At 53.5% G+C, this 22,138-nt stretch overlaps 8 protein-coding genes across 8 annotated transcripts; 3 read left to right on the plus strand and 5 right to left on the minus strand.

The window, feature by feature from the left end:
* Nucleotides 1-5,364: 5,364 nt before the first annotated feature.
* On the plus strand, nucleotides 5,365-6,633 carry MAA_04922 (camp independent regulatory protein; the record flags this gene model as incomplete). The annotated part of the gene is made up of 1 exon (XM_007823018.1): nucleotides 5,365-6,633. One exon carries the CDS (start codon nucleotides 5,365-5,367, stop codon nucleotides 6,631-6,633), a length of 1,269 nt encoding a protein of 422 aa, XP_007821209.1.
* Nucleotides 6,634-8,855: 2,222 nt separating this feature from the next.
* Nucleotides 8,856-10,177, minus strand: MAA_04921 (FAD dependent oxidoreductase; the record flags this gene model as incomplete). Its single annotated transcript, XM_007823017.1, has 2 exons — nucleotides 8,856-10,013; nucleotides 10,100-10,177. 2 exons carry the CDS (start codon nucleotides 10,175-10,177, stop codon nucleotides 8,856-8,858), a joined length of 1,236 nt encoding a protein of 411 aa, XP_007821208.1.
* A 1,080-nt stretch (nucleotides 10,178-11,257) lies between these two features.
* MAA_04920 (Beta-Casp domain protein) lies at nucleotides 11,258-14,221 on the plus strand (the record flags this gene model as incomplete). Its single annotated transcript, XM_007823016.1, has 2 exons — nucleotides 11,258-11,403; nucleotides 11,485-14,221. The coding sequence occupies 2 exons, from the start codon at nucleotides 11,258-11,260 to the stop codon at nucleotides 14,219-14,221; spliced, it is 2,883 nt and encodes a 960-aa protein (XP_007821207.1).
* Nucleotides 14,222-14,633: 412 nt separating this feature from the next.
* MAA_04919 (SYS1-related integral membrane protein) lies at nucleotides 14,634-15,388 on the minus strand (the record flags this gene model as incomplete). Its single annotated transcript, XM_007823015.1, has 2 exons — nucleotides 14,634-15,066; nucleotides 15,138-15,388. 2 exons carry the CDS (start codon nucleotides 15,386-15,388, stop codon nucleotides 14,634-14,636), a joined length of 684 nt encoding a protein of 227 aa, XP_007821206.1.
* Nucleotides 15,389-16,119: 731 nt separating this feature from the next.
* Nucleotides 16,120-16,530, plus strand: MAA_04918 (Cytochrome c oxidase, subunit VIb; the record flags this gene model as incomplete). The annotated part of the gene is made up of 1 exon (XM_007823014.1): nucleotides 16,120-16,530. The coding sequence occupies one exon, from the start codon at nucleotides 16,120-16,122 to the stop codon at nucleotides 16,528-16,530; it is 411 nt and encodes a 136-aa protein (XP_007821205.1).
* Nucleotides 16,531-17,181: 651 nt separating this feature from the next.
* Nucleotides 17,182-17,658, minus strand: MAA_04917 (Stress responsive alpha-beta barrel; the record flags this gene model as incomplete). The annotated part of the gene is made up of 3 exons (XM_007823013.1): nucleotides 17,182-17,337; nucleotides 17,396-17,506; nucleotides 17,590-17,658. The coding sequence occupies 3 exons, from the start codon at nucleotides 17,656-17,658 to the stop codon at nucleotides 17,182-17,184; spliced, it is 336 nt and encodes a 111-aa protein (XP_007821204.1).
* Nucleotides 17,659-18,557: 899 nt separating this feature from the next.
* On the minus strand, nucleotides 18,558-19,034 carry MAA_10641 (carbohydrate esterase family 1 protein; the record flags this gene model as incomplete). Its single annotated transcript, XM_011412359.1, has 1 exon — nucleotides 18,558-19,034. The coding sequence occupies one exon, from the start codon at nucleotides 19,032-19,034 to the stop codon at nucleotides 18,558-18,560; it is 477 nt and encodes a 158-aa protein (XP_011410661.1).
* Nucleotides 19,035-19,941: 907 nt separating this feature from the next.
* Nucleotides 19,942-21,801, minus strand: MAA_04916 (Major facilitator superfamily domain protein; the record flags this gene model as incomplete). The annotated part of the gene is made up of 5 exons (XM_007823012.1): nucleotides 19,942-20,158; nucleotides 20,258-20,355; nucleotides 20,431-20,720; nucleotides 20,854-21,545; nucleotides 21,614-21,801. 5 exons carry the CDS (start codon nucleotides 21,799-21,801, stop codon nucleotides 19,942-19,944), a joined length of 1,485 nt encoding a protein of 494 aa, XP_007821203.1.
* Between the last annotated feature and the right edge of the window lie 337 nt (nucleotides 21,802-22,138).

Below are 22,138 nucleotides of genomic sequence, written 5' to 3' on the forward strand. Positions count from 1 at the left end.
CCCTAAACGGCATCTGCCGCATGAGGAAAATTAAGAATGGCATGCCTGTTTCAGATTAAGTGGCGGGAAGTTGTAGCGGATCCTCATGTTCGACAGTCTACTACATCGGAGCACTCTGTACTCCGTACGGAGTACATTTGCCCATTCGAGGCCGTCACCAGCGGCACTGTCAGTTAATATGAGATTATGTATTATCGGGTATATGTTTACTCCGTAATGCTGTAAATAGTAGCTGAGTCTGATGGACGTGCGATTTCTTGACGTGTCCAAAAAAGCTGAGACAGCTGCCAACGCTACAACTTCGTCACCCGAGTTCCAGACAAAACCGTTAAGAAACTAAGAGTGTATAGAGACATCATCCGGCTATTAACCTTTCGGCACTTCATGTGCTCTATACCGGCAAGGATTGGCGGGCATCGACAAGAGGGTTATAGCATGATGGCACTCTTGTGCCGTCTTTCGCTGCAGCTGACATGCTCCGTACTGTCTCGATGAAGTGGCTCTTGCACCGACTCGCATTCCATCGTTGAAGAGACAATACCAGTAAAACTTGTCTGCCTGTAATGTGGAGGCCACATTGTCGCATTTCGTGACGTCGCAATATATTTTCGTGAAAAGATAGCTGCATGTTTGACTTCCGGAAGAGACGGGCCTCTGATCGATGACTACGAGGGCTGTGCGAGCATCAGCAAAGGAAGGCGCGATGCACCAAATAGACCCCGCCGCAAATCTTGAAGGAACTCCTCCAACGTTGTTCAGGACTTGGATAGCACACAGACTGCTTGGATGACCAACAGTGACTATTGGCCTAATCACTTTCTTTGCCACGATTTCGATCCTGCGCAGGATCCAGCACGACATCAGGGGAGCGTCAACCGAAGAAACGCTATATGCGAATACATAGAGCAGTTGGCTGTACTGATGCTTGCCAACAATGCTGGAGCCCCTAACCAGCCCAAGTCGGCGAGCCAGCGCTTCTACCAGAGCTGGAGATATGGGCTGAATACAACGTTATCGGCAGGTTTTCGCCCAATCGACTTCACTTCGAAGATGACAGCTTGCCTTTCACCGCCCATCTCAACGGTCTGTCTAGAGCTCTCCATCAGCGACCACCCCAGGGGTGGTGCTTGGCCATTCGCAAAATTGTACAGGCAACAGTTTAATAACATGGAGGCACGATCAACCACACATGTGGCTCTGCCGCGGCTCGAGCTTGTGCGACTACTAGTTGCGGGTTCAGTTATTTCGGCTGGCGCAATCTGCGAGGCGTGACGACAATCCGCGTGCCGACTTACCCAGAGGCGTGGCCGCCACAAGCCAACCTCTGTCAGAGTGGCCGTTGAGCTGACACTGGGACGCGCGATTAAGTCGAGTGGCAACCGGCACGGAAAGCGGCTGATGCAGTGTTTGCTCCACGGCCACGAACATGGTTTCATGTACGGAGCATGGCGCTCGTCTGCAATAAGGGATACGGAGAGACGGCTGCTGCATATCAAATCCTAAACTTTGGAACCCGGCTGGTCCGCAATATCCGCACCTGGGGAGGACAAACAACGTATCATGACGGCGGCATAACTGATTAATACCGTGCCCACGAAGTACATACAAACTGGGAGAATTCTTCCACTCTAGATCCGGCTAAAGCGGATCTCCTATGATACAAAGCTTTGCTATCCGTTTTACGGAGAACTGGAGTTGCCAAGCCATTCCACCAGTGCCGACATACCCAGAGACTCGCCATAACCCAGCCACGGGAACCGCGGGCAAACTCCGTGGTTGCTCCATACGCACTCGCACTCCCGACAGAGAGAGAAATGTATGTATCCACGGCTTGTGTCTGACCAATGGCGGCCGTGTCTCAGCCAGGCAGCCTTGTGCCAGGTTGTGGTTCCAAACAACGACAGCCCCTTTCGTCAACAGGCTAGAGGAAAAATTAAGCTTAGGAGGGTAACCTATGACCTTATTGTGCCGTTCAAACGCCCTCTGATTGGTGGGTGCCACCATCAAGACTGGCAGCACACCCACCCAATATTACGTCGCCAGAATCACGGCAAAAAGAAGCCGAGTGACAAAACCACATCTTGAATGAAGATGAAGATTGAATAACGGACCATGGCGGACGGCAACGGAACTTTGATTGAGGCTTCGTCACCAACTCCCCCCCCACCTTCCCAGCGATGAAGATTCACCGAGCCGATCTACGGTTGTCCTTCTACAGTGGGCTAGAGTCTTGGGCCCATTCATTGACGTGGTAGTCGTACAAAAGAACTTTGTCCAGTGTCTGAATCATAGCGTTGCCCGACATGGAATAATCAATGAGCTTCTGTTATTCCCGGGAGGGGGGGCGAGTTATTAGGACAACCTTGAGTCGTGGTATCTGGCTATTGGACTACTCTATCTAGTAGTAGTACTCCGTCGAAGTGGCCATAGGCGTCAGAGCTCTTGGCTTTTTGATGACTCTCCCGTCTTTGGTTTCTTGGCTCGGCCGAGCGGCACGGTTCAAGCTTTCGCTGTGTCAATCATTATTCCAGATCAACTTCCCCTGACATCCCCCTGGAACATGGATTGCGATATTCTGTTTACTGCTTGTCGGACCACCGTCTGTGTAGGAGGCCTCTAACCTTTGCAATTCGGCGTGGCTACGAAACCGTCTGGTTTGAGAAAGCCGCCACCACGCTGTTCATTGGGGGCTGATTTGGCCTGTTCTTTATTTGGGGACACAAAGTAGGGGACCTGGGTCGGTGCTGAAGAGGCCAATGCTGTCATTAGGCTCGCAAGATATGGATGGCAACAGCACCAAATGTTGGATCCCGGAGGTAACTTATCTGCAACCATGACATTCACCGAACTGGAAGCCACGGCGGGCGACTTGCGGTCAAGCCGGTAGGATGAAATAGAAGACAAAAGCCTCTCCAACATGGCATTCCTTTCGTACGCCTTATGGCGAACAGAGTCGACCTTCCGTACCGCGAATACCAAAAATGACATCGTATGGTTTGGGTGGTACTTGCAGCAGGTGAGTTAGTACTCCCGACTTTCGGGTTGGCAATGGGAAAGTTGGCGCCTTGCTCCGCAGCCTATGCTAATAGGCTTTCTCCTATTTTGCCGTTGATGCCGTTCCGAAGTTCCCAACAGGAGCTTTTGCCGGCACTTCGGCAAACCCTCCCCGTCGACAAACTGTATACATATCGAGCGCCAAGTTGTACGGAATACGGGGTACGGAGTGCTGCGCTTATCAATTGATGGATTGCAAGACGACCAGCAACTACTATTAGTGTGTTGTCAGAATGGCGTTCTGATGCGCTGCGTGCTGGTCGGGCGACGCCACACCTGCTTCTTCGGCAATAGCTGCGCCAGACAAGCCAGATTGACTCCATCAAACGACCCATAAAAGCTTGTCCTCGGAGGATGAGCAGGGCGTCCCCAGTCAATCCAAGCTAGCGCTGTCTGCCCTTCCACTCCGTACATTTGAACGGAGTATTTGTACATACCTACATACTACTCGGTACAGCAGATGCAATATTTATTCGCACAAAGCGAGGGTGGGATATTAACTGGGAGAGCGAGGCGCTCGCATCACCTAGCCACCAGAGCCACCAGAGCCACCGGAAGAACCGCCAGCTCCAGATGCCTGGAGGAGGCCTGGTAAGCCTGGTAGAACACGAAGTTTGGGAAGAAGGCGGGAAGGACACCTATTGCTCTGAGAGCACGCTATTCGGCCTTTCCTCTCTGCCTTGCTGCACCCACGCCACTGTCTCCTTGCAACACCCCTCCGTGGTCCCAGCGTTATGTTATGATCCCTGCCATGCTCCCCCCCTTCTCGGCTGTACGGCGCCGACTTATCCATGGCACTCATTCACATTGATCGCTGGCCTGCCTGTCCCTTGCTCGTCACTCACGTCACGCACAGCGCCTTGCCCCAACCTTATTTCTTTGCCTTTTCCTGCTTCTCTCATCTCTTTCCTTGATTTCATGGTAATCTTTGACATCCATTTCTTGACCGACCTTGGAGGTATCTTGTGTGAGAGCTACCGTTAAATCCTGCTAGGCATCCCTTATGTTTTTTCACGGCAACAACTCAAAGCGGCGGCCAACAGCAACAGCAAAAGCAAAGCAGCGACGACGACAACAGCAGCAACGTCACTCTCAGTTTGTGTTGAACAAATTATCGGCTTACACAATCTGTGGCAGAACATATCTACCCATTACAAAGTGTACACGAACATACTATAATAAATTATAGTATAAAGAGCAATAGCCGGTAAGTCGTCGGTGATTCATTTATGCAATGAATTCGTGTCGAGCCTGCGAAATAAGATTTGGATCCCTGCTTTCATTCATCTCTGCTTTTCTTACACGAGCATAATGAGATGAAGCGTCCTTCATTTGGACCGACGTCTCACTTTGGCGCACCAACTATCTTTCTGTGGACCCAAGCCATTCAACATAGTGTTACTTCTGGGCCCAGCATCTCTTGTGTGTGAGTCATGATTCGAAATGCTCTCGATCGGGAAGAAATGAATGTTTTCTGGTCCGGCTGCAAGCTTTGTATCGCCCCAAGTGTGGACTGGAGTCAAGGCACGCGGTGTACCAGGAAACTTTACCATCATCGCCTCTGGCCGCCTGTGGTCCACTCCCGTGGACTCAAAAGGTTACAACGAGACTGCCAAGACGTCTCCCACAGCCCCCCTTAAGAAGCATGGTGGCAGATCCTCTCGTCTCAAGTTGTTATGCGCATCGCCAAAGGGCAGCGCCTTGACAGCAAAGAAGGAAAACTTAGGCCGAGTGGATCTCAGCAGATCAACTTTACCGGCACGGACCAAGATGACGGCAAACCTCCCACACAATATACTTCACGGTCGCTCTGGGCCGCCATCGGCATGGGCGGGTTCCACGTTTGCTGCGTCTGGTCTTTCTTGCTTGACGTCGTAGCCAAGAAAGCATCCTGGCACCACCCATAAAAGAGCTCGTCTCCCTGCTGCCTCGCCCACATTCATTACCTACCACCTTATCACCTGCCTAAAATACTCCTGTCGCTGCCAAACTCTTTATTTTATTCATCATCCCAAGAACTTGACACTATGCCAGTATCTTGCCCTGATGCTGATCAATCACTCCCTAGGCTCGACTGGTTCGGTTCACTCGGTACATTTTAACCTGAAAGGGTTGCCTGCTGCGTCGATTTGGGCTCTGGTACTCACCAAGTTTTCAAAAACTTGAGTGATTCGCCTCGAGTTCATTCTCCAGAACCCCATTTTGGTGTAGTTTTGCGCCAAACTTGACTATTTTCTCCCCAGGTTTGACGTCCTGCGGAAGCAGGTACGGTTAACAACCGTCAAAACGGATTCTATCAGTTCAGACAAGATGGAGACGTACCACGGCTTCGTGCGTACTCCCGGCGACGCCATCAAATTATTCGAGGCGTGTCGGCTGGGGCTGCTACCCAGAGTACAGCGTCGGCTTTCTGAAAAGGAGAGGCAGTCGATTCGCTCCGGTTCTGTCTTTGTATGGGACGAGAGGGAAGCTGGCATGAGGCGGTGGACTGATGGAAAGTCCTGGAGTGCTAGTCGTGTATCTGGCAGCTTCTTGACCTATCGTGAAATGGAAGGCAAGCGAGGGGGGGGATTTGGAAGTGGACGACGGGGCGCCGGGAAGACACCTGATTCTGGCCGTGGAAGCGACGAGGACCACGATGACGGCGAGCCTGAGGGCTATCGATACAAAGCCGACGGTTTGATGAAGCAGTCTTTCAGCATCATTACCTCAACTGGCCAACACCTTCATCTGATTTCATACTACTCGCGCCCTCAACCAGGCCAGCCTGAACTCCCTCAACCCAGCTCCGATCCTTCTCTTAGAGGAATCGCCCCTCCAAAGGGCATGTATCCAGAGTCAAGTATGGGCGAGACGAACCAGACTCCTGCTCTAACCCGGGCACCCATGCAACAGCCGTATATGATTGCTCCTCACCACGCCCATGCCCACCAACAAGCCTATGTTCACTACGCCCAGCAGGGATACGGATGGCCACCATCGCCTGCCGCTACTCCTCCATTCGCACATTACGCGCCGGCTCCATTCCCGCCGGGTACTCATCCTCATTCTCTTCATCCTCCTCACATAACCCAAGTTTCTTCGCAACTCCCTATTGCATATCCGGCGTCTCACTATACTCACGCACCACCGCCGCCACACTACGACCGTCCTTCACTTCCACCCCTGCCGCAGTCCAAACCCGCCTCGATCCCAGCATACCAACGGGGAGCATCGCCGCCTAGACTCCAAGACTCTCCCGGACACAGGGAACGACTGGGGTCGTATGGACCGCTGCCAGCACTCAACTCTGTCACAGCGCCGATCCCACATCCAGGCATGACACCACCGACCCGAAATCACAGCGTAAGCCCTCCAAGAAGTTCCCACGAGAGCGGTTTGCCCAGTGGCTTTCCCAGTGGTCACAGATCCAGCTTGTCAGCGCTGCTCCACCCCGCTAGCGACTCTTCTAGTAGCAAACCTGCTAGCAATGGCTCCAGCAGTAGCAGCCCACGGATAAGCAATGCTGCCTTGGAGAAATGCGGTGTCAGCGAGGATGCTAGAGCGTTGCGAATGCTGGACAAGAAATTCTGTATTTAAGCCCGAGATGAGACTTGGGAAGGTTGGGACATTCTATTCTGTGTTATATATTTGGGCATAAGGGCGGCGCACTCTCTTTTGTATGACGTTTCGAAGCTTACACGAATAGCGTTGCTTGGGTTATAGTTGAGCGTGTACAGTCTGGCAGAATAAATTTGCCTATCAAGGAGTATATATTATAGTAGGTATTTTAAAGTTTATAAGTACTTTTTTTAGGGTTATATAAAAAAAAATTAAAATTATATTTTTTTAAATATTTAATTTAAATATTTTTGAACATTTTATATATTAAACCTAGTTAAATATTTATATATATAACCTTTTATTTTAGTAATAATATAGCTATTGTAAGCTAGGTTCTTAATTATTACTAATTTTTAGAAGTCTAATATATTTAATAAAAATCTCTTACAAGCTGTCTTGTTATCTCTTTAAAAGTCGAGCATCTTGTGGAGTGCCAAGCCCAGGGGTTAGTAGCTAATCAGATAATAACAGATAAATGGTACTTTTATTTATTCATAAAATAAGTAATACTCCTTGTACGTATAACCCTGTCAGGCACACACAGCTACATCACATCGCTACCCTGCCATATTATCTGCTTAGTATTGCCTTTGTTCCTCTCAATTCGTGTGGCAGCGGGGCCCCCACAAGGTGCTCGACTTTCAAAGAGATAGATAGCTGATAATCAGGGGCCAGGCAGCAAAGGGTACTTTTTGCCTTTGACTGCAGATACCCGCCATCCCGGTTCACTGCGTTTAATCTAAGTTATCAAGGTTGAAGGCGCGATTTTTTTTAAAAAATGGTCTTTGACTAATCTTGACCCACGCAATGCATACGAAAGGAGTCATGCAATTGAACGTGACAGCTAAGCATGCCCAAGAAGGCAGTCTTTAACCCCATTCTGTATAAACATATCTATCAAGGTAGTTGATCGAAACCTTAAAATTTCCCATAAAAGGCAAGGTGGATTCTGCCAAGAGAGGCAATCACTTTCGATCCTGGTACAGTTGTGGCAGAGTGCAGGGAACGCAATTTGCCGAACGGACAAGTACACACCAACATGCCGTAGTATATTTCGGCGCAGAGTCCGGATACAACATGATGATGCGTCATCCATTTATGTATCTTTCAGCAACGATTGCGTGGTGAAATGTAACTTTTTCTCTAATGGGATGATGAGATCATGAATTGGGCTACCGAGAACGCGGCGGTTGTCAAATTTTTTCTCAGGGGCGGACCGAACCTCCCCAGCCTTCTCCCGGGGCCCTTTTACAGGAAGTCGGCATCGTCAAATAAGAGGATCACCCGCAACTAAATATAGGACCGTTGCGAAACTCGTGCGGCCACCCGCCCGCGCAGTTGGTCGTTTTGGCGATGACGCGGACGCGGGGGCCGCAGCCCACAAACGACGGGCGGGGGAAGTTGCCGATTAACACCGAGGTTAACCACCGGGTGTTCTTTTCTTCTTCTTTTTTTTTTTCCACGAGGCCCCTATGACGTAAGAGGTTGGAAAGGAGCCATGCCACGCTTCAGCAAAGTTTATGCAATTGCGTTATTTCGAGGTGGAGTTGGGGTATTGCTAGGTATGGGCTAGGGAAGTGGTCTTACGTTTTCGAGAAATAAGCTGGCGATTGGCGATTGGCGATGAATCGCCGATGCGCCGCCGCTTTTAGTTTCTCGTCGGCAAATTCGGGATCTCCTGGGGTCATGGAGACTAAATGTATACCGTCATGCTGCTATCTTCAAGGACGCATCGCCCATCATGGTATCGGATTGTAAGGAGGAGTGCGTGTATCGGAGGCGAGGTGGCCGTATCTTACAAAATTCACTCCTCTAGTGCTCTTGAGTCTCGACTATATACTCTATTGCCTATTTTAGCACTCGTGTATAGTTCTGTGGGCCCTGATGAGTTTTTTTTTTTTTGAGGGAGACGTGTCTTCATGCCAGCCACGTGCTTATTTCTCCTTGTTATTGTTCTCAGTTTGCCGTGGTGTAAGTGAGCTGATGGAAATGTGTAGTGTGGGCTTATGAACTCACAACTATTCAGAATGGAATGAAGAAAATTGCTGTCATCGAAATCCTTTGAGTGCCTCGTAAAATATACATGATAGATACGATACATATATCTGAGTATTATGAACTGGTGCATCCAGTTTAGCCGTAGGTCAAACCATTCATATTAAAAACAGTCCTTTGTGCCTTTATCAACCGCATGCCAATCACCACTTAGCCTTGATGGCTCGTTTCTTCAACACTGCTGACTTCTCATTCAAACCATGGAAGTCATGAGCATCCAAACATGCCTGTCGGCTCAACATGACAGCCCCTTCCTCACCGCCCGTACGATCTCTCATCTCCTCCTCATACTCGTCAACAGCGGCCTTGCGTGACGCCTTGCCAGAATACATCTTTTTGAGACTTTGTACGAGGTTATAAGCGTCTAGCATTCCGTGATTGGCAGCTTCACCGCGATACATGGTCATGGCATGTGCTGCGTCACCCACGAGCGTCACCCGGCCGTCACGATTATCCCAATCAAAGCATGGCCAGTCTTGGATTGTGATTTCCAGCGCCGGTGCTGATTCCGGAATCTGTTCGACGGCTTGACGAAGAAGTGGGTGAAATCCAGCGGCACGTCGCTTCATTTCGGCGACACGCTCGGCATCGCTCGGCGGGACCTCGTCCTTTTCGCTCTTGACCATCCACGATGTGATGATCTGAACTCTGTACCGCTCATCATCTGTCCCCTTTGTGCCGTTTACCTCGGGAGACTCCATCATGGACACCCAGAGGAAGTGTCCGCTGACGGGATGGCAGCCCTGGAAGAGCAAAGGGTCAATGTCGCGTAAAGGCCTGGCCTGTTCCGGGGTCATGTCTACCGCGGCACCGATGAACCGCACGGGAAGTTGGTGGTTTCTGTAGTTATCCGGCACGAGAAACTTTCTTGTCTCAGAGTTGGTTCCCTCGGCGCCGACAATCATGCTCCCTTCTACTGAAGAACCGTCTGTGAAGTGAGCGCGAACGCCCCCATTCTCGCCATTGGCTAGCTCAATATTGTCTAACCGTTTCCCCCATCTTACATGATCCGCGACACCTTGGAGGAGAGCCTTGCGCAACTTCTCGCGGTTGACCCGGCGCCTCTTGTTAGGTGGAATGCGGAATTTTGAATCTAGAGTTTCAAGATTGATGAAGAGAAAGTTGCCGTTGTCGTTGCGGCCAACCTCTGGGTCGACTTGGACGTTTTCAACTGCCTCAAGGGTGGCGTCGTCCAGTAGCTCAACGAGGAACGGTAGTGCCCAATGAATTGTAATGGCCCAGCCATGACCGCGAGCGTCGATGTGGTCGTCGCGCTCGTATACTTCAAAGGGTATGTTGGCCTGCAAATGGGCACAGTTAGCGAATTCAGCAACAAAGAGCCATCAGCGCTCAATCGGCGGGCTGGCTTGAAAGAACATGGTATTACCTTTTTGAGGCCGTGAGCAAGGGTCAAGCCAACGACCCCAGCGCCGCTGATAATGACAGGCTTTGCAACGAAACTCATAGTGATTGTGCTTGTGGATGTTGGAGGTGAAGCCTGGGCTCAGTTATGCGACGCGCCCGTATGGCGGCTCAGGACAATATTTGTTGGTTTTGCAAGTGTCCAAACAATGAGTATATACTTGTTGCAAGCCCAAGTGTCTCTTGCCTCTTCCCTCCCAAAGCCCAGGCTTATGTAGACGTTACACAGCATCCATTACATATTACTGGTGGCAATTAATCTGAAAGAATCCGGGGTTGGACCAAGTGGGGGTCGGTTGGCAGCTTGGAACCCCACAACTCCGATGACTTACTGATAAGACCAAGGTTCGCAAGTAGCGCGAGCAAGCCATCGGAACTTTGCTCATGATAAACAGAAAAGACTCCCGAGTTGACTACTGTGTTGCGTGCCCGAATGATTCTTGGAGACTGGCTGCCCATCGGATCTGGCGCTGTCGCCGTCGGAAATCGTCCCTAGGCGGCTCTTTCCTTAACGGCCGCGGATCGCACTTGCCCTGCGCCAATCAATTGAAGGTTGCGTTCCCCCACCCAGGTAGCCAGCGGACCGCGGCGGGCTGGTGGATGCGCTGGCGGCAAGTCGGCAATAGACGTTGCACCTGCGACCCTGTGAGTTGCGAGGTACGCACCCGTACTGCTTATCTCTTTAGCCGCGAAACGGCTTGCGGAGACCTGCTTACCTAAGAAAATTGTATGGTAAAGGAGGCCCCACGAGCCAGTTCGCAGCTAACGCGAAATATTTTGGCAGCAGCATCAGATTCGGCTTTGGCACGTGACGCGACAAAGTTGAGCCGATCCGACGAGACACCGCGGTGCTGCACCCAATGGGCCGTCGAATTATGGAGCAGCCTGGCTTTTGCTCCCTGCATCGCTTTTTTGGACTCGAGAAGCTGCTTGCACCAGATCCATGCAACCGATCCGACGCGCGACTAGAGCTCTCCAAGTGCTTGGCCGTGCCGATTGACCACCGTCGCACGACACATCGCCGTAGCAGCACTTGCAGACCAGAGCATGTTGGTGTAAGCAAGCCCGCTGTATGCTGCATTTCCTCTAGCTCTGGCACCATTGCTGTGCCGCAGCCGCCGCCATGTTCACCTTCTGCCCGCTTCAAGGCGCGCTGTCCGAGTCCACGGCGTCGCAGTCACTCTTGGAGCTTGATGGGGGAGTCAAAGTCCTCGTCGGTCTCGGGTGGGACGAGACTTTTGACCTTGGGAAGCTAGAGGAGCTGGAAAAGTGAGTTGTTCGACGTAGTCATGAATATATTCTTGATCATCTGATCTTTCGTGCTGACAACGAGACTTTGCCTTTTGCCAGACAAGTGCCGACTCTCTCCTTGATCCTCCTCACCCATGCGACAGCCTCCCATCTCGCTGCCTACGTTCACTGTTGCAAAAACTTTCCATTATTTACTCGTATACCCGCCTATGCGACTCGACCCGTCATCGATCTTGGCCGATCTCTGATTCAAGACCTCTATTCTTCAACGCCCGCCGCCTCCACCACCATTCGCCAAACTTCTCTATCCGAGATAGCCTACGCCTACACACAAACAGCCGCCACGGCGCAGAACCTCCTGTTGCAGTCGCCTACTCCCGACCAGATTGCCCGTTACTTCTCCCTGATCCAACCCCTCAAATATTCTCAACCACACCAACCTCTCCCGTCTCCGTTCTCACCGCCGCTGAATGGGCTTACCATCACCGCATACAATTCCGGACACACTCTTGGAGGTACCATTTGGCATATACAACATGGTTTGGAGTCAATTGTTTATGCCGTGGACTGGAACCAGGCACGAGAAAATGTCTTTGCAGGCGCAGCCTGGCTTGGAGGGGCGGGAGGCGGCGGCGCCGAAGTAATAGAACAGCTTCGCAAGCCTACAGCCCTCATTTGCAGCAGCCGCGGTGCCCAGAAATCGGCACAGACTGCCGGCCGCGCCAAACGAGACGAACAGTTACTCGAGATGATCAAAACCTGTGTTACCAAGGGAGGTACCGTGTTGATACCTGTTGATTCTAGCGCCAGAGTCCTGGAATTGTCCTATCTTCTCGAACATGCGTGGAGAGCAGACGCGGCTTCCGATAATGGTGTGCTGACCTCGGCCAAGTTGTATCTTGCTGGCCGGAACATGTCGAGCACCATGCGATACGCCAGGAGCATGCTGGAATGGATGGACGATAACATCGTTCAGGAATTCGAAGCTTTTGCCGAGGGTCAACGGAAGGCGAATGGAGCTGTTGAAAAAAAAGAAGGCGGACCATTTGACTTCAAATATCTTCGACTCCTGGAGAGAAAGGCACAGGTTTCAAAGCTTCTGGACCAGGTGGCCTCTGCCCAAGGTGAGGTAGCAAAGGGACGGGTGATTCTTGCAAGCGATACGAGCATGGAGTGGGGTTTCTCCAAGGACGTTTTGAAGGGGCTTGCCAAGGACCCAAACAATCTTGTCATACTGACGGATAGGCCGACCATTGCCAAGGATGATAGGCCCTCAATAGCGAGAACTCTATGGGAATGGTGGAGGGAGAGAAAGGACGGAGTGTCTGTGGAGCAGACTAGCACCGGCGACAATATCGAAACAGTCCAAGCAGGTGGCCGAGAGCTGGAGATTCGCGAGGCCTCCCGGCAAGCGCTTGAAGGCGACGAACTTGCCGTGTATCAACAATGGCTGGCTACCCAACGGCAGCTTCAAGCAACCCAGCAGACAGGCACTGCTGGGTCTCTTGACGGCCCAACTGATGTTGTCGATGACGCCTCTTCAGAGTCATCTTCAGACTCTGAAGATGAAGATGGTCAGCAACAAGGGAAGGCACTGACGGTCTCAGCCACCATGGGCCAAGCAGGCCGAAAGAATGTTATTCTCAAGGATGAAGACCTGGGCATCAATATTCTCATCAAGCGTAAGGACGTCTACGATTTTGACTCGCGTGGCAAGAAGGGTAGAGAGCGATGCTTCCCAGTAGCCATTCGGAGAAAGAGAAATGACGATTTTGGCGAATTGATTCGACCCGAAGACTATCTCCGAGCTGAGGAGAAGGATGAAGACAATGCCGATGGCAGTCATCTGGCTTTGGACGACGACAAGCTAGGCAAGAAGAGAAAGTGGGATGATGTCATCAAAGGCGCAAACGGCCCCAATAAGCGACCTCAGCCTGGCAAGGGTGTTGCTGAAGATGGTGATGACGGCATCAGCGCAGACGGCCATGCAGCCGACGATCTAGACGATGTAGAAGACACAGAACCCGAAGAGCCGACGGGTCCCTGCAAGCTGGTTTATACCACTGAAACGATCCAGGCCAAGCTGCGCATCGGCTTCGTCGATTTCAGCGGCCTCCACGACCGCCGAAGTTTAGACATGCTCATCCCCCTCATCCAACCCCGCAAACTCATCCTCGTCGGCGGCAACCATGAAGAGACTATGAGTCTCGCGGAAGACTGCCGCGCCGCCCTCGGCATGGACGGTGATAAAGCCGTCGACGTCTTCACCCCTTCGGTCGGCGTCTGGGTTGACGCAAGCGTCGACACCAACGCCTGGGTCGTGAAGCTCGCGGACCCCCTCGTCAAGAAACTCAAGTGGCAGAACGTACGGGGCCTATCCATCGTCACTATCAGCGGGCAGCTCCTCGCGACCAATACCACGGCCGAGGCTACTGATCCCAGTGATGAAGACTCCTCCAATAAGCGTCAAAAGACGGAACCTTCCACCGCCGTGGCCCTCACGTCCACGGCTCTCACAAACTCTTCAGGCGTCCTGCCTGTCCTCGACGTCATCCCTTCAAATCTCGTGTCGGCTGCCAGGACGGCCGCGCAGCCTCTGCACGTAGGAGATTTACGGCTTGCCGACTTGCGAAGGGCTATGCAGGGGTCCGGGCACGGAGCCGAGTTCAGAGGAGAAGGTATCCTCGTTATCGACGGGTCAGTGTCTGTACGCAAGACCGCAGAAGGGAGAATCGAGGTGGAGAGCGTGGGATTGCCAGTTGTGGGAAGGAGGAATACGCTGTATGAAGTCAAGAGGGCCATCTATGATAACCTGGCTGTTGTGGCGGGGGCATAAGGCACGAATGGGAATTTTGTACAATCCGGCAGCCAGGGGCGGAAGCGTGTATTTTATATCAGGGGGATCGAAGACGTGGTGTGCAGCTGCTCACGTAGTAGATATGATGGCATAGACAGACACAAGAGGGATTTATGAAGCGGTTACCTGGAAGGAACAGAAGTAATAATGACATTTGTATCTGATATTATTTCTATAGATGATGGGTCCGCTTGCGTCGTCTCACATCAAAAAAGGTGGGATGTTAAAAAAAAAAACCCACGATGCCCATATCCCCAGCTCTTGGCTCTTTTTTTTTCTTGGTTTATAAAAACACTGGTATTATGGGACAATCCAAACGCCGAGCAATGCACGCTATTCCAAGATGAAAAACACAAGTTGGGCAGCCACGGCGGTAGAATTCCTCGGCGGCTCAGTCCTTTGCTTGCTTCATGCCCACCATTTCATACTCGCCGGCCCCGTCCTTGCCACGGCCTCTCCCCCTGCCGCGCGAGAAGCCGTCGTCCTCGGCGCCGCCGCGGCCGTCGTCGTTGTCGTCGTCGTCCAGACCGGCCTGGCCCTCCTCGGCAGCAACCTGGCCGTGGGACGCCGCGGCCGGCGCGGAGTTTGAGCCGAGGATTCGACCGCCGCCAAAGAAGACGGGCTGCAGCTCGCGGTAGCGGCAGCCCCACATGCCGAGGGCGACGGCAACGGCGGCGGATGCCATCATGGTCATCCACCACATGGAGTGTCTGGGGAGGGAGCGCGCGTACAAGGTCGTGAAGACGAGGTGCAGGAGGTGGATGGTCAGGGCGAAGTCGGGCACGAGCTTGCTCCTCGCGATGAGGACGACGATGGCGACGGCCCTAAAACTGCGGGTTAGTGAACTCTTGTGAGAGGCACGAGTTTGCACTCGCAAAGTGGCGGGTTCGCGTACATGCAGAGGCCGCCGTCAATCAGCCAGATGAAGGACAGCAGCCAGCCCTGGGTTGTGTCGCCGCGCACGGCGTCCCATCCTAGTATCATGTCGACGCTGAAGCTCATGCCTGCGACTAGGGCGGTGAAGAGCATGAGGATGCCGGCTGTCGTGTAGTAGAGTGCTTGGAGGGTGGCTATTTGCGTGGCAATCTTGAGCGGCTGGAGCTCAGATAATGCGCCGGCTCGTGGGGGCTTTCTTCGCCGAGCCATGGTGGGATGTGGCCGTGGTGAAGGGTGCGCGCCCCCGTCGATGTGGGTGGGATATATGTAGGATCAGGCGTGAGCCGAAGAGTTGGCGGTGGTGAGACGGGAGGAACGTGAGAGCGCCGGCGCTGATGCTTGTGTAGGCGACGCGATGTGGTTGCCTTGGCCTGGAATGCACAGTCGTGGGGGTAAAGGATGGCAAAATCCAGGTGACTGTAGTAGAAGGACGAAATGTATGTTGCGTGTGTGCGCTCCGGAATAAAAGAAGAACGAAATCTAGACGTGGCAGAAGGCGGGACAGTCACCTGAGGACGTCGACATTGTTGAGGGTTGTGATGGTGTTCAAGCCATGTGGTTTGGCTGCACTCAACTCGGTGCCTACAGTGGGCCGTTGAAGAGTGGCTGGCAGATGTTGTTGGCTCACCGCCCGGGATTCTGCCACTTGCTCGCCGTAGCTTTTGAAAGCTTCCGATGGCAAAGCTCCACCAGTCAGTCACATATCACGAGCAAATACGCAGTTACGGAGTACATCATCCACACGCCCAATATTTTGCCGGCCAAAAGTCTGCATCCGCCAGCTCTCTCCTTTCAAGAACCAATTCGACTCCATCGGACGCCGATGACCGAGCACGTCTGATACAGAGGCGCACATCCCGCACAATCACCAACCACCTCCTCGGCTCCGCCGCCACCACTCCATACAACACAAACCACCCGCGTACCCGTCCGGCATCACAATGAGCTGGTGGCCGTTCTCGTCATCCTCGCGCGGCGACGAGATCCGCTCCGGCACGGCCATACCCACGCGCCAGGAGCGCGCGGTGTGCTGGGCCGCCCGCGACGCATACTTTGCCTGCCTCGACGCCCACGACATCCTCGACGCCAACAAGGACGCCGCCGCCGCGAGGCGCGCGTGTCCCCGCCAGAGCGACGATTTCGAGCGCGACTGCGCAGCCGCCTGGGTCAAGTACTTCAAGCAGTGGCGGGTGGCGGATATCCAGAAGAAGAGGCGGCTGGAGGAGCTGAGGAAGCAGGGCGCGCAGGAGATGGAGGTGTCGACGACGTTTGCGCCGGATGGGGGTGCCGGGGCGAAGGGCACGGGGAAGGAGGATATCCAGGATATGTTGGAGAGGAAAAAGGCGAGGTAGTGCCTAGTTGATTGCATGGGAGCGATGCGGGGAGGACGCTTTTCTTTTTTTTTTGTGTGTCCATGTAACAACAACAACAACGGGAGGACTTCATGTATACGATTATACGCCACACAATGAGTTGGCCTCAGCGGTTAGCTGTGTACAGTACAATATATGTTCCATGTAGAGATGATTGGGTTAGGTACGTGGTGTGCAGCCTCGGCGGACGTCTGGGCTTCGTGTTTTCTTGCGACTCGCTCGATATTCTCCGAGAACCGTGGCAGCCGGCATATGAACGAGCCACAGAAACATGTAGCCAGTCCGTTTAAGATGCACAGAGAGTCACAAAATAAGCGTCGTGAAGCAGCTTGTGGTCAAGACTAGCCGTGGTATAACCCGTGAAAAAAACCAACTTGATGCGTCTATCATAAACCCAGTCCAGTCCATATATTGCCGTCGTCACGCCGTGCAAGTCCCATTGACAACAAAAGAAACACAAAGAGGGAAAAAACAGCCGAGCCGTTGGCGCCACAATTCAAATATCACGATTCCGCCCAACCCGCCAACCATGCCGCCTCATCAATCCCAAATGTCATCTCTCCATGCGAAACAAAACAAAACCCTGCACTGATTTTTTGCCCATACCCGCCAGAGTCCAGACGGCGTCGCTCAAAATACGCCCGGCGAAAAGTCGAGAATAGTCGCCTTGTCCAGCTTCTGCAGCACCTCGAGCACGAAACTGGCCTGCGCCGGATCCTCGTTGACGTAGTAGTCGCGGTCCTGCTCGCTCTCAAACTCGACGACAAAGGCGTGCGTAGAGCCGTGCTGCCGAGCTCGTTTCAGCACAAGGACCTGGGAAATGCAATGCGCGGGCGCGTCTTACCTGGCAGCCCTCGATGCTCCTGTCCAGGCCGCCCATGGACGACTTGATGTAGGGCCTCTTGGAGGCGGGATGGAGGCACTTGCTCCTCAGGCCGAGCATCTTGTCGCAGAGCTGGAGGAAGAAGCGAGGGTTGGCGGTCAGCGAGGAACAGCGTCTCGATAGGGGGCCTTGGGAAAGGAAAGGAACGCACTCACATCGCGGCGCTGGTCTGGCGTCTGGCCGTCCTTGAACTGGAAGAGGACGACGTGTACTACCGGGGCCATGGCGGTGTTTTTTTACGTCTTTGTGTAGGGGTTATTATTCTCGTCAGTGGTCACGCCTGGTGGTGAGATGGGGGGTTTTTCGGTATCGTGAAGAAGCAAGCAAGACAGACAGCGTCAATGGCAAGCACCCAAGCTTGGAACTACGCATGTCTTTTTATGCTTTCTCTTGCAAAGATCCAAAGTGCCATCGGCCACACCCGTCAACCAGTATCCAGTGGAGCGCCATCAAAGGCAGCGCCGAAGCGTGTCGGCCGCGCATCATCACGAGTCTTGTTCCCAAGAGGTTGAACCTCTCCAAAGACAGCGGTACAACCCCGAAAAACAGAGGGCCTACCGAGGCAGTAAGCAGTGCGATCTTTGTCGGGGGATGGAGGAATGGAGGGATGGAGGGCCCTGGTTGCATATCGACATGCCCATGCGTAATTTGTGATTTCCGACGAAAAAGATGGGAATCACTCCGCCGATAATCGGCCATTTTTTATTACTATTATTATTTATTCTTGCCTCGTGTAACAGCAGCTTATTTTGCGCGGGTTGTACGACAAACTCCGACAAAGGCGACAGGTCGACAAGCGACGATTTTCGGGGAGCCGTTTGCATACATGGATGTGGCTTGTCTCTCTCTCTCTCTCCCTTGGTCGTATCCGTCTACGAATCACCGTCACCGGTTCCGACGCGGTTCAAGGCACACAAACATGACGGATGCTGGTCCTTTTGAATAAATAAAACGGCATAGTGCCCCATGAACCAACCATTTCGCTGAAATTTACAAGCCGCTGCCGCTGCCGCGTCCGCCGCCCACGATGGCTTCACTTCACTTCACCTCACACTTCCTCCCTCCCCCTTGCGCAGGGCCACGAAAGAGCCAGCCTTTCACGCCCTCCTCGCCAGCCGCGGCCTCACATCAGGATCAGCCCGTACGTAGCCAGCCCAACCACCACGGAGAGCTTGCCCAGCCCCGGCTGCGACGGCCTCCGCCCGGCATTGTGCATCAGCGGGTTGGGGATCGTCGTCGTCGGCCGGCCCGTCCGCTCCCTCGTGTACCGCGAACTCGTCGTAGAATTGCCGCCCGCCTTTGTAATCACCGGTCCGGCCGTCTTCTCCCACGCGGATGCCCTTGCCGTAGTCGTCGCCTCTGTCATGGCGACGGTCGACGTCATGCCCATGGTTCCGGCTGCGTCAACCGCCGTCGTCTGTGTTTGTGTTTGTGTCTGCATCTGCGTCTGCGTCTGCGTCTGTGCCAGCGCCAGCCCAACCAGGCTAATCAGCAGGGCGAACAGGTTGGCCATTTTTCCCGCCATGATGAGTCTATTCGGTGTCTGTTTGGGGGCCGCGTGGGAGAACTGAAGGAAGCCGGGGGTGAGCGCTTCCTGCATGGGAAAAAGAAAACCGGCGAGATATCTCAATTCACCAATGTTTGAGACTTTTTTTTTTCGTATCGAGAACAAGGAGAAAACAGAGTGTGTCAGTTCGACTTGGGCTGTACAAATGGAGGCATCTTCGCAAGAACCGTCAACTCCTTATATCTATACCACTTTCTGCGCTCGCCGACGGGCTGCAAACGGTATGCAATACTCGTCGAATCGCGGCGCCCTCGTCCAGTCAAAGACCGACTATTCGGTGCAGAAGCTCTCTACGTGTCTGCTTCACCCACGACTGGCACGCCGAGGGCAATACTATGTTGTGGCGTCTGCTTCTCCCTCCCTTGACATCTCCACATACCACGCTCCAAGAGAGAGACAATTGGTGCCAATTCCGGGCGGCAGCTGGCAATTTTGTGCCAAGGCCGCTTTGGTCCTTTCCCCCTTGCCCCTTTGCTGTGGCTGGCCATGTGGTTTTTGTTGTCAATCAATTCCTGAGCGCGTGGGCTTGCGTGGCTGGTCTGGTCTGGTCGGGTTCGACTCCAGGGCGCAGGAGAGCTTTGGGCCGGGAAATAGATTGAGATGGATTCTCGAGCCGCAGATAGCCTTCGGTATGGGGGTTCCAATTTATGGCTTTGTCCGTGTTGAGGTGGCAATCGACGTTGCCATCTATCGGATGCCAGCCATGCGTGTCCCGTAGCCATCTCAATTTGGGGAGATGAGTGTCGCGCATTTATTGGTTTTCCTGCCAGAGTAAAATGTGCCGGTGAACTATCCGTGCCGGGTTATCGATTACGCAAATGCCACTCGAGCGAATATACACCACTGGGCATCCATCGCAATACTCACCAGTAGGCGACCTCTATAGCCGCCAAAAGAGTGGGAGAATCCCGTCCTTCATCACCAACACCAAATAGCCCCATCATATCATATACCTAAACCGCGGGCTATCATCCCCCAGCTCCATCAACTCCTCCTCCTCCATATCCCTAAACTTCTCCTCCATCACACCGGCCTCCCGCCTCCTATTCTGCCTCCAGTACCAAAACCACAGAAACCCGTAAATCGCCGTGCCCATGCCCACCATGCTCAGGCAGACAGCATGGCCGCGAATATATCTCGGGGCATCGGGCTTGGGGCTTGGAAAACGTCAACATGACCACGCTCGCCAACATCCCAAAAGGATAATACCAAATAAATACGCGTTGAAAGGGTTTGCTAAGCAGCCAGAGACTTACTAAATAAAAGCCGACATGACGCCGGCGGCATTGCCAAAAGTAAGCTGCAATCCCGTCGACGTTGCTCTCTTGCCGTACCGCGGCGAGTTGTTTGGCAACTAAGTCGTCAGCATACTTCTCAGCCAGATGTCCGCGAGGCCGACGGGGAAAAAAAGAAACAGAAAAAAACTAACCCATGCCAATGGTAGCCCAACAACAACGTATAGCCCGCCTGCTACCAGGAAACACGCAAAATAATGCACACTAGTCGCCACGTCCGCCAGCAGCACTCCGTAGCCGACCACGCTGATGGAGCCGAAAATGACACAAAATAGACCCCTCATCTGCATACGGTCCGACAAGAATGCCGTGCCCATGTAAGCCGCCGCGCCGAGAAAGTAACACGGTATAGTAAGGAGTTGGACCTGCGCCGTCGTCCACGTCCCCAGCGCCTGGATGATTGTCGGCAAGAAGGTAGAAAAGCCTGGACTACGCATTAGCAAAGCCGGAATGCCAAACAGTGACTGAGGAGAAGATAAAAATGACAATCAAAAACAAGCTGGGCCAAAAAAAGAAGGGGGGGCGCTGGGAAAGGGGCAGGGGGCAAGAAATCTCACCATAAAGCATAGTATCAACCCCAAACTGCGCAACGTAAAAAGCCCAGGCCTTCCAGTCCGTCACGGCCCTCAGCACATCCCTCTTCTCGATGCCGCCGCTGCCCTTGGTGCTCCCATACTCCCTCCTCCTCCTGACCTCCATGAGCGCCTTCTCAGCGTCGTCCAGGAACCACGCCGTCTCGGCATCGTTCGGCAGCGCAAAGTACGTCACCACGCCCAGGACGACGCTCGGGATGCCCTCGATGATCAGGATCCACCGCCACCCGCCGAGGCCCTGCACGCCGTCCATGTGCCCGATGCCGTAGGCGAGCAGGCCGCCCAGCGCGCCCGCCGCCGCCGCACTGACAAACAGGTACCCCACGCGCAGGGCGAGCTCGTTCCTCGTGTAGAAGAAGGTCAGGTAGATGTTGAGCCCGGGGAAGAGGCCCGCCTCCAAGGCGCCCAGGAGCAGCCGGCACGCCAGCAGGCTGCCGTAGGACGTGACGAGGCCCATGAGCGTCGCGACGAGCCCCCACGACACCGTGATGAAGGCGATCCAGCGCCGCGGCGTGAAGAGCTTGAGCACCAGGTTCGACGGCACCTCGAACACCATGTACGTCACGAAGAAGATGGATACGGCCACCTGGAACTGCGACGTGCTGAGGCCCAGGTCCTCCTCGAGCCCGTAGAGGCGAGCGTTGCCAAGGTTGACTCTGTTTGTTTTTTGCTTAGCCACCAGAGGAGCCCGTTGGAGAAGGGGAAATGGGGGCAAGGGACAAACCTGTCCACGAAACTGAATAGGTAAATACCCATGATGAGCGGGATGAGATACAAGTCCAGCTTGCGGACCAGCTTCCTCTCATCGACACCCCGACTCGCGCTGGCCAAATCTTCCATCGTGGCCCTCCCGCCGAGAGGCGCACCGTCGCTGGAACTTTCGTTGCCGGAACGCTCTTCAGGCAATCCCATCTCGGTCAGCTTGGCAGTCTGTCGTTGCGCAATGAGGCAATTGTGCACAAGGTTTGCGACCTTTGGCGGCCGGCGTTTGCTCAGTCACAGGCTCACAGCCGACTGGCACAACTGATACGTTTCGTGTGATCAATGGCCTGCGTCGCAGAGAGCTGTGTGTCCTAAGCCGTGTGTGCCATCCCGAGACAATACGACGAAAACTGCTGCACACATTTCTCATTCCGCACGGGGATAAAAGTCATGCAATGCGGCCTTGGAGTCAGAAAATTATCCATTGCCCCCACCCGATACCGGAGTTTATCGGCCGAATGGACCAGATGGACAACACGCCACATCC

Source organism: Metarhizium robertsii (genome assembly GCF_000187425.2).
Source record: "Metarhizium robertsii ARSEF 23 chromosome Unknown MAA_Scf_1, whole genome shotgun sequence".
In the NCBI taxonomy this organism is placed as follows: Eukaryota; Fungi; Ascomycota; class Sordariomycetes; order Hypocreales; family Clavicipitaceae; genus Metarhizium; species Metarhizium robertsii.